The sequence below is a fragment of the Cimex lectularius genome, unplaced genomic scaffold (assembly GCF_000648675.2).
Source record: "Cimex lectularius strain Harlan isolate CLEC.00 unplaced genomic scaffold, Clec_2.1 scaffold3, whole genome shotgun sequence".
In the NCBI taxonomy this organism is placed as follows: domain Eukaryota; kingdom Metazoa; phylum Arthropoda; class Insecta; order Hemiptera; family Cimicidae; genus Cimex; species Cimex lectularius.
The window spans coordinates 1096759-1113509 of NW_019392688.1; the positions used below are offsets into that span (position 1 = coordinate 1096759).

The 16751-nt window shown below is 32.9% G+C and overlaps 2 protein-coding genes across 3 annotated transcripts; both read left to right on the forward strand.

Moving 5' to 3' along the window:
* Nucleotides 1–53: 53 nt before the first annotated feature.
* LOC106662365 (potassium channel subfamily K member 18-like) lies at nt 54–6825 on the forward strand. 2 transcript variants are annotated; one of them, XM_014386423.2, is made up of 11 exons: nt 56–1057; nt 2737–2808; nt 2939–2985; nt 3048–3277; nt 3354–3552; nt 3644–3822; nt 5011–5115; nt 5195–5299; nt 5385–5470; nt 5527–5607; nt 6662–6751. In XM_014386423.2, the coding sequence occupies exons 1-10, from the start codon at nt 990–992 to the stop codon at nt 5594–5596; spliced, it is 1161 nt and encodes a 386-aa protein (XP_014241909.1). In that variant the 5' UTR covers nt 56–989; the 3' UTR covers nt 5597–5607; nt 6662–6751. The 2 variants fall into 2 exon arrangements, with proteins under 2 accessions (XP_014241907.1, XP_014241909.1); XM_014386421.2 differs by having other exon boundaries at nt 54–1057; nt 5195–5470; nt 6662–6825.
* Nucleotides 6826–9737: 2912 nt separating this feature from the next.
* Nucleotides 9738–15538, forward strand: LOC106662336 (replication protein A 70 kDa DNA-binding subunit). Its single transcript, XM_014386367.2, has 8 exons — nt 9738–9866; nt 9945–9992; nt 13104–13303; nt 13362–13492; nt 13557–14036; nt 14096–14208; nt 14444–14929; nt 14996–15538. The coding sequence occupies exons 1-8, from the start codon at nt 9834–9836 to the stop codon at nt 15305–15307; spliced, it is 1803 nt and encodes a 600-aa protein (XP_014241853.1). The 5' UTR covers nt 9738–9833; the 3' UTR covers nt 15308–15538.
* Nucleotides 15539–16751: the final 1213 nt, after the last annotated feature.

Sequence of the window (16751 nt, forward strand, 5' to 3'; positions counted from 1 at the left end):
CAATTAATTGTATACAGCAATTTTTATTTTCATTTTTAAATGTTAGCTGTATCGACCATTTTTTTTCTCAAGAATAATCCTGATCCGGAAATGGCTGGATGAAAAAATTAAATCGTTTCTGCCCAGTTTTTGACCTATTTTAAGGTCAGTATCAGGAAAAACAATCTTGAATATGTCTATAAATTGATATATAGATGTTTCCAATTTCTGTGAAGACCAACTCAATACTAACATTGGCAAGGATTGTAACAGTATTGCTTCTTAATATTGTAGTTTCAATTCTAACACCATTTTTATTTCAACCATCTTCAATGCTGGGATGCAGTAAATTTTGTGTAGCCAAGATCCTTTAAAGGTCAAAAAACTTCACTGCATACAGAAATCACCCAGATCGACATATGTCTCAATGCTGAAACATGTCTGCAGACCAAAACAGTTAGGATAGTCAGGCTAATTATTTTATTACATCAATTTAAACTACTAAAATTGAAATGGTCAACAAACGTTCAAAAGTAGTTGTTTTATTTTGTTTTTCAAACATTTAACACAAACAAAGATTGTCAATGTATTTGTATCCTATACATGAAACATAAGTAATTCTCAAAGGTAAAATAAAATATTGCGGGATTTCCTCCTGGCGTCTGCCGGGTGATAAACCTATGGTTTTACAGTTACTTATCTTGGTTTGCAAATCCTCACTCCAGACACGTCTTGGCATTTCACTATTTAGAGTGTTTTGGTGCTTTCTGTGGAATCCTTGAATTATCTTTATACTTTCCTTTTAAACCTGTCCAAACATCAGGCCAAAATAAACGTGAAACTTAAATACAAAATAAAATGAAACGAGTATTTTTTTCAACCATATGTATTAACATGCATGTTTTTACTGAAGTCTTCAAATTTTCTGATTTGAAATTTTTTTTACAATGAAATGAGTAGAACAGTGTTGTGGTGTTTTGTCATAGAGATGAAATTCTGGGCAAAAGCAAATGCCGAGGGTAACACCTTCTGAGCGAGGGCACAAAGGATTACTCAAACACCATCTTGGGCTGTGGAGGTAATAAATTTGTGAGTTATTAGCTGTATTTAATTATAGGTAGAAGAGGCATAAAAGAAACGTTTATTTAAATTGTAAGTCAATTGATTTTATAGCAATTTGTATGTTTTTCTTTTTTAATTGAGTGTTGCTATTACTCCTGTTTTACTATCTCTATCATCCTTCTACTACTTTGGATAATGGTGGTGTTAAATAATTTAATTTTTTTCCAAGAACATCTTACAGTTGATAAAAATGATTTGTGGATGAGTACATCAATTCACTTTTTGCAAAGATCTACTCACAGACCGTAATTCTGTCAAAAAAAATTATCCATCAGTTTGGTACTGAATTTGGCCCAAATCAGAACAATCACATCAGAGACTGTCTGATTTTAATGGTTTGTATCACCATTAATTTTTTTTTTTTTAATGAAACAATTTTGTTAACAAAGATAGAATACTGCATACCAAAACCCTTCATTGAGCCCTTGAAGCAATCTGTGTTGAAGAAAAGAATTCCAACTATATTTTTAAAAAACAAAATAGTTCAAATCATCTATTAATTTTTTCAACTTTTTTTCTAACAATCTCACACACACACATTCTACATGTATGTGGTGTCTGTTTGGAGGTCTACCTTGGAGGTTAGGAGAAATCGAGAAAAAAGAGAGAATCCAGAGACTATTCCTACTCCGAAAAGGTAGTAGAACCAAACAGCAGGTATGAGACTTATCTGCCTGCATCTGCAAGACTTCATGTCATTGGGCATAGTCAAAACAGGAAAGGTAGTGAATGGCTCTGAGATGGACAGATCTGTTTCTTCATGTTCATCTGAGTATGATGCCAGCTGTAAAAATGGACCTGGATGAGGTATATGATTATGCAATATATACAGATGGAAGTAAAGATGGGGATAATGTGGGTTGTGCGATCCCAATCTCTCAAAAAAAAAAAAAAAAAACTGGTATACATCTTCCTCTAATTGAAAATATAATAAGTTTAATTCACTCCAGCCTCAAATCTGCATCTCCTTTTTGTGGATAAGGGCTCATATTGGTACCCATGGCAATGAACTGACAGGTGCATTGGTAAAAACTGTATTCAATACAGCAGCATGGAAATAAGCTACCCCCCCCCCATTTTCTTTCATATACTCTATTTTGCCATTTTTGGTGGTTATTTTGTGAAATTTTTTGTCAATTTCTAATTAGATATTCTTATCTAATTTTACTAGTAAATGTTTAAAAAAAAGAAATATGACAAAATGCAGCTGACAGACCAAAATAGCGATGATAGGCAGACTGGTGTGATCTGAGATGACCAAACAATAATCACTTCTATTGGAAAAAAAAATCAAAATAAAATGTTATTTTGTTCTTCAATAATAAAAATTCACAATTTTGTCATTTTTGGCTAGTTACTAGAACCAAAACTATAGAAAAAAAATGTACTAAATTTATACTTGTTACCCAGGATGAACAAATGTCAATTATCTGACAGCTTAATTTTCCTGACGAACATTAATTTATTAATATGACTTAGTTTTGATAAATTTAGTTACCTTATTTCAACCATTTTATTTTATTTTTTATCTCAATAAGTTATGGTTTTTGGCAAATAAGTAAAACACTCTGTATCTGCACAAGATAATTTTAACAATTAATGTTACATTTTCAATATTTATACGTTTACTTTCAGTGATGATGATGCACCAGATACTGACACCTCCCAATCACAACGATCAAAGCATGGCTCAAATCTTCAACCAAGGTATTTGTTTGCTAAAGATGTGCCAATTTTTTTTTTCAAATACACACACACACACACACACACACACACACACACACACACACACACACATATATATATATATATATATATAATGTTTTTTGTTTTTTAGATTTGCCAAACCTATTTTACCCAATCGTAGCCTGGTCATGGCACAAGGTAAAGTAATAAATTTAGTATCATTTCCAGAAAGTGCATTACATGAATTATTTTTATTTCAGAACCGGGATATCACACCCTAAAACCAGGTGAAAAAGTTTTGATTATTCTCCACCAAACTATCGGTCGCCTTTCACAAAGCTGGCTAACACATCTTACGCTTGCGATAGCAATAATAGGATACACTTTGTTTGGAGGACTCATATTTAAACTCATCGAAGGCAATGATGAATCTAACGCTAAAAAAGATTTGTTTGAAGGAAGAATGAAGGCTGCTCATGAAATTCAAGATGTATTATTGTTTTTTATATTTAATTTAACTTTTGTAACGGTGTACTTGTTCAGAATAAAATATCACACATTATTAGGTATCATCAAAATATACGTCTCTAGCAGGAGACAAAAAAGAGGAACATTCCAAGGAAGTTAAAAAAGTTCTACAAGAATATGAAAACAGTATACTTGACAATTATAATTACAATGGCAAAATGGATCGTGGGCAGGATGAGCTTAATTGGGCATATCGGAGCTCAGTGTTTTTCTGTTTCACCGTATACACAACAATAGGTCAGGTATAAAATTGTAACACTGGTCTCTTCATGGTTTAGTTTTATAGCATTTTATTCAATTGATTGCTTTTTGGTTTTGTTTTGTACAGGATATGGCAACCTTGCCCCTAAAACAACACTCGGTAGGGCGGTTTGCATAGTTTATGCAATCATTGGAATTCCTCTCTTTTTAATTATTCTTACTGATTTCGGAAAACTTATGACACGTGGCCTGAAAAAGGTGTGGTGGTGCGGTAAAAAGTTGTTCTATTCCAATTTATGTCAACAAGTAAGCAATATAAAATATCCTTTTGTTATAAAATACTTATAAAATAATATGAATAATAAAAGCTAACAAATTACCTTATGGTAATTGTGAAATTTTCAATTATTATAATTATATACAAGTTTGTGTTGGTTTATAATTTTCATTTGATGTTGCTTTTTGCTCATTACAAGAAGAGTTCTTATTCTCTTCATGTAGCATTCAGATCAATAGTAAATGTAAAATGTGTGTAAAATATGTATATAATTACAACATGAATAACAATGGTATTCAGCTTTTGATTAAAAGATTTGATTTAAAACGAATGTGATGTGAAAGATGTGAATTAATTTATTCTGTGTGTGTACAAGTGTACGTGCGTACAGAGATCTTGAAAAACATTAGTTAGTTCAACCAAAATTGGAATTTATTCAAAATTAATATAATTTTTTTTCCTGTTTTTATGGCTGGAGGGGTGGTACATTGATTTAGATTACGTTAAGAATAGTTAGGTTAAGTGTAATAATTCCCAAACCACAACTATCAATACGATCTTAACTAATCAAGGGTCTTAGCAAAGTAGGGAAATGGAGCCACCTCTGTCCTTAAAAAAAAAATACAAAGAAAAAGGAGTATTATCTTAACAGGAGTGAAAGAAGACAAAGTATTAAACCCTACTTACCTATAGCAATAAATATGTACTGTGTTTGCCTGTCATTGCCTCTTCAAATTTTCTCCTATTCTGGGTTCTGATAAATTCTATTAATGGGATAAACTTTACTATTGCAGAAAACACACTGAGAAATTGCTCAAACACTTGATTTCTGGTAGGACAAAATTACATAAATGCTGATAGGTAGTGTAACAACACAGTTTGTGTATGCACTGGTGATTAAGTTTGTCTGAAAGTCTTTAAATTTACCATGAAAAAATGCTACAGGCTTATTTTTGACCCAATATATTAGTTTGTATGGGCACAGTATAAATTTAATAATTGTTACACTTACATCAATATATTCTAAAAATAAGTACACATTTACAACTAAATAATGCCAGACACTAAATCACATTGATACAGGGAATTATTACTACTATCAATTTCTAATTAACTTATTTAACTAGTTATTTGAATCATTTTGTTGGTGCTGGTTGAAATCAGCAACAAGAGATTCTTGTTTTGTGCATAATTTTTATTTGTTTTCTTTCTTTAAGAGGAAAGGCCAGCTTAAAAAAACTGTTAAAGTTATTACTGTAAAACGGAGTGGTCATGAATCCAATGAGGAGGAAGCAATTAAAAAGGACAAAAAGAGTTTTCAGGTAGATGAAAAGTTCAATGTTCCTGAAGAAGAGGCTCTTGTTTTGTGAATGATTTTTAATTTAATTTAATTGTTTTAAGGTGAAAGGCCATCTTCAAAAAACTGTCAACGTTACTACAGAAGAAATGACTGGACACGATTTTGATGAGGAGATAGTAATTGAAAAGGAAGAAAAGAATTTTCAGGTAGATGAAAAGTTCAATGTTCCTGTAGAAGTTGCGGTGGCTATCTTGTTTACCTACATGATAATTGGATCTATTTGCTTCTCAGCATGGGAAGACTATGGTGTCTTTGAGTCAATGTATTTTGTATTTATCTCTATGTCCACCTTGGGCTTTGGGGACTATGTACCACAGGTTGTCATATGCACTTTTCCCCCTTTAAAATTGTCCATAATGCAATTCATTTTCAGAACCATTCAACAATTATATCATGTATGTTTTTCTTGGGTGTGGGACTCGCTATTGCTACAATGTGCATAGAAGTTTTCCGAGTGAGTTTTTTTATTATTGTTTAAATTAATGCTTAACCTACTTCTACCATGCATATGTACCCATACTTTAAGCTACTTCATATTAATAAAAATGTTTAATTTCCTTTTTGACTCAACAATTTATGAGTGATAAATTATCTTGATTATACATTTTTTCATTTAGACTGACTGTGGCACCTTGGCCACCTTTACGTTAGAACATATCATCCCGACCCACATCCTATCTCATCCTAAAGTCTTTCCTATTGGATCGATGGTTTAAAGTGAGAATCTACACCTATTTTTTACCCATCACACCAATGAAATCTGGTGTTTCACAAGGAAGTAATCCTAGCCCTAGTACTCTACACTACCTACACTGCGGCCATACCTACTCATCCAAACACACAACCTATACTCCAATCCTATATTACCCACTGAAGCAATCCAACATCGGAACCTCAATACTGACAGTTGCACATGGTCCAGGATGAATGAGCAAAAAGCCAACAAGTTACGTTTACGCTCAAATGTAAACCTGCCCACCAGTGCAAATAAGCAACAAGGAAATACCATCATCAAATCGTGTTCCACTACCTTGGGGTTTACTTACACAGAACCTATATAAAGATTAAAATGTCAAGATCTTAACAAAAGATATGAACTACTTAGACACCTAAAACAAACTGACAAAATCAACACTAAGCAAACATAACAAACTAACCTCTTCCAAAACACTCATCAGACCTATTTGGAATTACGAAATCAAACTGTGGGGCTCAGCCAAATCTTCTGATATCCAATGAATTCAATCATTTAATCTAAAGTTCTCCACTGTATTTTCAATGCTTCCTTCTACTCACCAATCCAATGATCCATAAAGACCTTAAAATCCCTTTTGTGAAGTATCTGGATCCAAACATACTTCCTCAATTTCCACTCTATACCTTTACCCTAGCCCACTAGCCCAAATTCTTTCCTCAACGTCCACCCATTACAATCCTCTATACCGTTTACAACAGGTCATGAGGCCTTTTTCTCTTAAAATGTAAAAATTGTAAATTATTTATTCTAGGAAGAGTTGGTCAAGTCTTTAGCTGAGGCAACTTGTAAGATTGGAGAACAATGTGGTGTTCATATTCAACTTGATACCCAAGAATTATTAGAAGAAGAAAATGACACAAAATGAAATAATTGAACATTAAAGAAAAAATATTAGTTGGAAACATTTTGTTCTCCAATTTATGTATTTTATTAATATAAATAAAGATCAAAAACCAGGACATTTTTATATACCCAATAATTGTGTACAACCAAAATTCGGATCAAAATGATGGCCAAACTGCTCCACATTTTTATAGTTTAAATGAAAGCCCTGACCTCAAATTTATTTGAAAAATTATCAAAAGTGTAAATTATTAATATTATGAGGGCGATAAAAAAGTAATTAAAATAAGATAGGTGAGAGCGTCAGAATTCAAAATTCGTAAGTCAACCATCCATATGCTGTTTTGTACTTGCTGTGAAGTTAAATTACAGTACTTTTCATACTAATATTGTTGTGTTTTATATTTTTTATTATTGTATTTTGTTTTAATTGTACATTATATTTTTTCTTGTATTAATCAGAGGGCAGGTTTTCCGTGCATGAAAAAAGGGGTCTTACTTGCTCAGTATAAGATAAACTAAGTTGAACAAAAACTGCAAACCCGAGCACAGCATAGGTTCAAAGGATGTTAAATGTGTGCACTGCAATGCTTTGACACTTTGAGGCCGAGAAAACCAGCGGCCATTTTAACTCCTTCTTTCACAATGCCAAAATTTCACTCCCAGAACGACAAATCAGTTTGGAGTTAAAGAAATTATTTCTTAATTCTCAATTGTATGAACAATATACTGAATGGTGACAGCACAATGGCATTTGTCTTTTTTTTTTGCCACAAGAAAAGAAATTCCAGGAGTTGGACCTTACAGTTTTAAAAATTCAAGGACAGATTCACTGATTCATATCAGATTTATTGCCAAATGAGGGTGAAATTCCGTCAAATGGTTTGTTATATTTTATAGATTCTTCCGTTTAGGACACCTAGAAAATAAAAACTAGACAGCATAGCTAAAACCCTTAGTGTTTGAACTGCAGAATCTATCATTCTGTCTGAACCAAAAAAAAGTCATTGAGGATAGGAAGACCAGAATGATAGGTAACTATAAAACAATAGGTTTATCATCCCACAGACCACAGTAGGAAATCTCACAATTTAAAAACCTCATGTTGAAACATGCTTGACTGAAGCTGAAACAATGCAAGATGAAAGTTTTAATTTGAACTTTGAACAGCAGAAAAACTAGCTGGAGTATTCCATTCATTATTGTGCAAATTGTGTACTATCGTCAAAGTGGTCCAAAGTTAATTTCTGATTTAAGCGTCATTGTGATCCCATGTTGTACGTGCACTGTTCTTTCCCCGTAGTGAGCCAGGATGGGACTGCAAAATGACCCATCACTACATGAAGAGAAAACAAAACCATTGTGGGCTACTAACGATGTTACAGTTTGCTTGTTATTGACTTGCTATTCACAATCCATTTTCACATGTTCATAAATTATATCAATCCATGATTGAAAATTCTGTCTAAAGAAGGGGGCTATTGCCCAAACAGGCCACTAGTGCATAAATAATTAGAGGATTTATAAATGCTTCCTCAGTAATACCATATTTTAGGGGAATCAGTCATGTTGATATGGTTCTCTTCACTGTAAGGAAAGGTCCCAGGTTCAAATCCAATAGCCCTGCTTTTAATTCCGATATATGTACAAATGTTATGTATTGTAGGCTTTTTTCCAAAAACAGTGGCAACCTGAGATCAATGGTTCAGACAGAATGATATATAACTATTAAACAATATAATAATAAAACTATAAAACAATAGGTTTTTCATCCCACTGCCACAGGAGGAAATCTTACAGTTTAAAAACCCATATGCTGAAATATACACGACGTTTTTTGGTGTATATTTTGGGGGTTTTAATGCATAAGTGCAAGTAATATTGTATATTTGAAGATTTTTGCTGCATATTATATGACATATTCGATGAGTTTTCAGGGCATATTGTACAGCACATTTATAGTATTTTTAGTGCACTGAATATTGCATATTTTAATATTTTTAGTGCATATTTGAATTTTTAGTTGCCTATTATATAGCGTTTAAGGTTGTTTTGATTATTGCATATGTGAGCATTTTCCATGCAAATTGTACTGCACATTTATGGTTTTTTCAGTGTGTTCTTAATATTCCATACTTTAAGGTTTTGTAGTGCATATTTGAGTTTTTAATGCATATTATGTAGAATTTAAGGTTGCTTTGGTGCATGTAATATTGTATATTTGAGGATTTTTACTGCACATTGTATGACATAGTTGATGAATTTTCAGTGCATATTGTGCAGCACATTTATGGTTTTTTAATGTACAAAATAATGCTTATTTGAAGGTTTGAGTGCATATTTGTGTTTTTAGTTGCGTTTTATGTAAAATTTAAGGTTGTTTTGGTATATGTAATATTGTATTTTTGAGGATTTTTACTGCATATTGTATGACATATTTGATGAGTTTTCAGTACATATTTATAGTTTTTTCAAATGTACATAATATTGTATATTTTAAGGTTTTTTGTGCATATACTAATTTTTAATGCATATTATGTAGCATTTAAGGTTACTTTGGTGCATATAGTATTGTATATTTGAGGATTTTTACTGCACATTGTATGACACAGTTGATGAATTTTCAGTGCATATTGTACAGCACATTTATGGTTTTTTAATGTACAAAATAATGCCTATTTGAAGGTTTTAGTGCATATTTGTGTTTTTAGAGTTTTTAGTGCCTATTTGTAGCATTTAAGGTTGTTTTGATTATTGCATATGTGAGCATTTTCCGTGCATATTGTACAGCACATTTATGGTTTCTTTTAGTTCAAATAATATTGCATATTAGAGGATGTTTTTGCATATAAGTCCGGGTTGTTACAAGTCAAAAAATCAATTTTAAAATATCACCCTTTAAAGCATGTACCAATTTAGAGTGTCACAATTTAGTCATCAGATAGCGACCCAAGCGATTCGGCCATTTGTTTTATTTCCCGCTCCCGCCGAAATAAAAGCCTAGCAATTACCTCACCTTGTAACATTAGGTTTAGGCATAATAATTCAGAAGCTGGAACTTTTTCTCATAACTGTCCGAAATGTCTTACCAACTTTCTGAAGGGGCAATCAGGGTATGTGTGGTGATTATTATTATTATTTTTTTTTTGTTAAGTACAAGGAATTTTACTAAATCGATTTTGCTTTTGCAGACGATAATGAACGGAGGCGAGTACTTGAACCCCGTTGTGCAGATTCTGGTACGTTTCATTTAATTGAAATGTAATTTATAATAACTATTTACAAAAAATCTCAAAAGCAATAAACAATCGCTTAAACATTACGGGAAATGTTTAAACTGGAAGATTGGAGTAGCGACTTAACTGTTCGCACATCCATGCACATCATTTCGTCCAAAACTATTTATTATCGTACCAAAAAAGTAAATTCAAATAGACAGCTCTGAACAAATTGGCAGAGCATGTTGACAAATCATGGACGACCGAAATTGCACTCTGCTGCTTCATAAAAGGATCGTTTGACAATACCTCATACAAAGCCGTTGAAATGGCTGTACAAAGGAAAGATGTATACCTCCTGATTAGCCTTGCTGAGAATTCGGAAAAATAAGCGTTGAACTTGGTCCTCAAACTGTACAAATATACAATTCTTATACAATGTTGGGCAACACTTCGTAGTGTGGACATTTTGGTAGATATTTTCTTTAGTAGCTGTGGTGAGTGCTTGGTATAATTTCAATTAATTATTCTTTTTATATAAGGTCTTGGTTGAGACAAAAAAGTTAGTGTTACAAGCGGGATTTGAACCCATGACCTTCGGCTTGGTATAATGCTTTATACATACTCGAATCCCTTCAGGGATTGTATTATGGAAACTTCTTAGATACACCTTGCTTTGATATCCTAAAAGTGCACATTAGGCTGGTGAACAATTCTCCCCCTGCCAGGTAATGCAGTGTCACTGCCAATTTCAGAGTTGGAATGATTTCTCTAAATCTATTTACTTTTTCTTTATTTTTCTTCCTAAAACCTGAAACAATTCTTCAAAATCACTTGGGGTCCAATGTAGTTTTGGAAACCAATGTTGTCTTCCAATTGCAAAGTTGAAAGTAAGTTAACTGTGTAACCCTTCACATGTGTTTGTTGTTCGAGTGGCATTGTAAGTCATTTCAGCCCAAAATAACGGGGGAAATTGTGTGCGAGAAGGATCAATGAATGTGTCCAACGAGTATTCCCAAAAATGTTGCTCTGGCAGTACTTGCATTATCATGTCGCTCTGATGTGGGAAGTGCGGCCATGATATCTCTGATAAAATAATCCTCCACCATGTTATATGCTATATCGGTCGTTTTCACAATTTTGCGAAATCTGTATGTGTAACCATTTTTAACGAGCAACTTTTTACTGAAGTGGCTAATACTGTTTGATATTTCCTCGGACATGACTGAAACAAACTTGTAGAACTGATAAAGCAAAACCGATGAAAACACCAATATTCGTCCATTCATCTTCTTCAATCTTGTGAGGATTGCAGATTGTAAGGTTCACAGGCTACCTACGTTTGGGGACATATCAGGTAGGCACTCCTGCAATACCTGATGGATGCATGGGATATAGTTCATAATCTATTATTACTCCGTGGGACCCATGGGTTACCCAATCGATAGATCACGTCATTCAACTTAAGAGCATATGCATCCACGATCAAGACAATCTTCAAACTTTATGTTTTGCAGACATAATTTACCTATTTAATTAGTTCAATTAATTCTACTTTTTACCTAAAGTTTTGGTTAAGATGAAAAAGTTAGTGCGGGATTCAATGTTGTTCAGAAATAAAGAGAAGATGAGGGGGCTCTTTCACGCCCATATATATATACTGAATGCAGTATCTCTTCCCTTCTTTGACCAAACATATCTGATCTGTGAATATCAATCAATCAATTGACTTTTATTATAGACAACCATAAAGGTTTTACAAATGACAGTTCAGATTACATTATTAACATTTTTTACAATACTTCCAATTCTATTCTAAATTATATTAATATTATTATATTAATTATATTAAATTATATTAATATAATATTCTACTTCTAATTATATTCTATTCTACAATACTTCTAAATTCATTTATATTCTTGCATAATTCAGGTACATATATACATTTCCATATCACATTATTTTCACAGTGTGGAAGTCACGAAATATGTACAAGTTATACAAAGAAGCGGTGTTTCATTACATATTTAAAAAAAAAAAAACCCTGACCACAGTTTTTTTGGTCAAGATTTGTAATTTGCTTTGAAATTGTATAAAAATTTTTACCTGAACCTCGCAACCCTTTAGCGATAAGTTCTACTACCTTATCAACATGCTGATTTATAATCATGTTCTTGCATAACCAAGTGTAATCATTTTAGTTATTTTTAACATATTTCAAACTGACAAATACATTTAACAAATTATTTTCATAATATTATTAGCTTATAATAATATTATTACTAAATAGCATTGTTAAATGATATGCCCCTGTAATTAGCCACATTAATACAATTGCCTTTCTTAAACATGGAAAAAAAAATCTTTAAAAATCGGTAGCAATCAGTTTTAAATATTTCATTAAACAAAACCTCCAGGGTATTATGCAGAGCATTTTTGAAGTGGACTCTTGTTATTTGCAGTTTCACTCATCTGTGCTTGCCTCCTTAATTGAGTTCTAGAGGAGAGTGGGAATGTAGTGAATAAAATAAAATTTTAAAAAATTAAATAAAACAGCTTAATTAATTCTTATTGTACAAAAAGAAATACATGTACATAAGTTCATACATAACATTGACAATAGGCACGCATGATACAAAAATGTCTAATTGGTATGCAGATGGCAGAAAATGCTGAGGTGTTTATTATTATCCATGGTGATGCTTGGTATGAATCCCCTGCAGATAATGAGAGTCAACTGTATTCATATGGAAAGTTATCAAGACTCAGCGTTTTTCTCTTTTACCCAACTTAACAGTTTATAAGTTCTGAAATAGTAAAAGGTGCGCCTAAACTGTCCTGCATGAGAGGCTCAATCAACTGAAACCTACTAGAAGTTGAGAATAGACTAGATGTAACTACAAATTCGACTTATCCAGAGTTGACTGTATAAATAGGTCAGAGCAGAACAATATACGATATTATTATCTTGATATTCCAACCCACTTGTCTGACAACATAAAATGATCGAAACTTTAAATTTTATAAGTGTCTGTCTCTCACTTATCCTGGGCTGTGATTCTCAACACATAAAAAATGGCTGTTTATCAAATTTCATCTAATTTTGCATTTTCATCAATTTTTGTATAGGGCAGTAAAGCGATTCCCGCACAAAGTGGGGCTACTGAGCGATACCGGCTGCTAATATCAGATGGCGAGTACCTCAACAGCTTTGCCATGCTTGCCACCCAGCTGACTCCAATGTTAACTTCTGGTCAGCTTTCAGAGTACTCAGTAGTCAAGATCACCAACCATGTTGTCAGTGCTGTGAAAAATGATAAAGGCTCAAAGTAAGGCTGTTTTACAGCTGTTATATATCGTATAACACAGTTTTTATTTCTATTTTAGGAGAATAATGATCATTCTTGAAATCGATGTGCTGAAGCCAGGCTCTGAAGTTGGCATGAAAATAGGAAACCCGGTTCCTTTTACTGAAGGTGCAGAAAAACCGAAAACTCAAGAAGCACCAAATGCATCTAGTAATGATTTAAACACATCATTCTAACCAAATAATGAGTTTTGTAAATTTAAATTTTTTTTTAGCACAACCTGCTAGAACACAGACACCAAGAAGGTCCATAAATGATACGGTATACAACACTCCCAGTGCAACAAGAACACATCCCATAGTGAGCCTTAGCCCTTATCAGAACAACTGGGTGATCAAGGCTCGAGTAATGAGCAAATCCCCAATGAGGACCTGGAGCAATGCCAAATCCGAAGGCAAACTGTTTAGCATCGACTTAATCGACGAAAGCGGAGAAATAAGGGCAACAGCGTTCAAAGAACAGGCTGACAAGTATTTTGATTTAATTGAAGAGAATAAGATCTACTACATAAGTAAATGCATTTTAAAAATGGCCAATAAAAAGTTCTCGACGCTGAAAAATGATTATGAAATGACCTTCACAAATGATACCAAAGTTATACCCTGCGTTGAACAAGATGACAAGATTCCAACTCTACAGTTCAATTTCCAAAGCATCGCCACAATACAAGAAGCCGAAGCTGGTGCACTTATTGGTAATTAAGTGTAATTTTTTTGTATGTGCAAAAAATTTTAATTCTATAAAATTTTATAGATTTCATCGGAGTATGCAAATCTGCAAGTGATGTAGTAAATCTAACATCTAGAACAACAAATAAAGAGTTGAAAAAGCGGGAAGTGATTGTTGTCGATCCTTCTTTATCATCGGTAAGTAGTACCATTTACTTAAAAAAAAAAAAAAAAAAAAAATATATATATATATGTATATATGTTTTATTTATCAAGTAATTATAATTAAGTTGTTTATAAATAAGTAGTTTTAACATGTAACCAAGCCCCAAAAAGTTATATGTATGCAAAACTGTATATTTTTGAATTTTTGTAATCTGAGTTTTGTCATAATTATGTACATTATTATTAAGAGTGGTGTTAAATTTATTAGGTAGTTCTTACTCTTTGGGGTCAACAAGCTGAGGATTTTTCAGCTGACACTCAACCAGTGGTCGCAATTAGAGCCGGTAAAGTTTCCGAATTTGGCGGCGGGAAAACCGTGTCACTTATCGGCAGTTCAAGCATGCAGATCAACCCCGATATTCCGGAAGCGCACCGAATCCGTGGATGGTTTGACTGCTTGACAGACGACACCAAATTTAACTCTGTCTCATCGAGGCTCGCCGATTCTGGCAATTCCAGTGGTCAGTTTTACACCATAGCCGAGGCCAAAGCAGCCAAGCTGGGCTGCAGCGACAAGGCAGACTACTTCAACCTTTACAGCAACATCCTTTACATTAAAACAGATAAGTGTGTTTACAAAGCTTGCCCCACTCCGGATTGTCAAAAGAAAGTTATCGATCAAAACACCGGACAGTACAGATGCGAGAAATGCAACAAAGAATTTGATAATTTCAAATATAGACTTATGCTTACTGTTAGTATATGCAATATTTATAATTTAATTACACTTTATCTATTTTCTAATAATGCTGTCTTACAGGCAAATATTGGTGATTTTACTGGTAACCAGTGGATTACAATGTTCCAAGACAGCGCTGAAGAACTTCTTTCCACAAAGGCCGATGATGTCGGGAGATGGCAGGAAGAGGATGGCAGCCAGTTCAACGAGGTATTCAAGAACGTCACACTTAAACCGTATGTCTTCAGGGTCAGGGCAAAGATGGAAACGTTCAACGATGAGAACCGCCTCAAGCTGACAGCCTTTTCCGTTAAAAAGCCCGACTATAAAGAAAGGTGTACGCGGCTCATATCGGAAATAAAAGAAATGGCAGGCATCCAGTTGGCCAATTAAATTTAACATTTTAGCCAGTTATAAATGCGAAGTTTCTCTTTTGTATCATAAAAAAAGATAATTTTTTTAACTGTAGTGTTAATTTATTTTTATCCAAGCTAATAAAACATTTGTACGCCAGCTGCTAGTAAAATACTCCCTCAAAACCATAAACCAGTTGTTTTAAGTATAATTTTGCGTTAATCATGTCAATAATTGTTTAAAATGTAAATAAATGTTTTTTCCTTCTTATTTAGTAAAGTTTCTCACATCATTGTTATTATTCTTTCTTTTAAAAACGATGCTATAAATTAAAAGTTTTATTTAACCTAATATAACCTGAGTTTTATCATAATTATGAATATTAATAAGCAGTGGCATTAAATTTAATAGGTAATTCTTACACTTCGGGGTAAGCAAGCTGTGGATTTTCCAGTTGACGCCCACCCTGTGGTTGCGGTTAGAGGCGGTAAAGTCTCAGAATTTGGTTGTGGGAAGAGGAAAATCGTGTCACTTATCAGCAGTTCAAGTGTACGTATCAACCCCGATATTCCAGAAGCACACCGAATGCGTGTATGGTTTGACCGCTTGCAAAATTGTTCAAAATATACATAAAACAATGTTTTTATTGTTCTTTTTTTTTGTTAACCATCAATAAATTGTGTAAAATGTAAATAAATGATTTTATTTTACTTATATTTAATTAGGTTATTGAAGTATAAAAATATAGTTATCAAAAAACATTTTTTATAATAGGGCTTGGCCCCTTTACACTGAGTAGAAAATATAAACTAATTAAATAACAAAAAGTAGAAGAGTAAGAAATAATAATAAACGAAATTTGTATGATATTAACATAGTTGAGTATGAATGAAGGAGAGGAGTAGGTATAAAGGAAAAGTATAAAAGAGAAAATAAAATAGCAACAAGATCATGTTGAGTTAGTTTGATGAAATCAAGGATTGTTTGCAGAAAAGTTGAAAGCTCCACACATGAAAGCCCGAATGGGGTGGACCGACCTAATATGCCATGGAAGGGAATTCCACAAATGCGCCCCAGCAACTCTAAATGAATCATTCATAGAATTGGATTTATGATGCAAGTTTTTTATGGTATTTAAACCCAGGGTAGAATTAAAACCAAATATAAAGTATAAGTATGATGGGCAGAGCGTATGTTTAATTTTAAATAAGAGATCAGAGTTTAAGGTAATTAATAAATTTAATAGAAAAAAAATACCCAGAATGAACTTGTCGTGAGTTGATATTTGCTCTCTTCTTCATAAACAAATCTTGCGCAATTATTAAAATAATAATTAAATAAAAAATAATTAATTTTTTTTAGTGGAAGTGTGATTAAATGAAAAAGAGTAGAGAGTACCGCAATAAGTAAAAAGCGGTAAAATAAGAGTTGACTAGTCTAAGTTTTACTGTCAGAGATATAAATTTATGATATTTACAAAGTG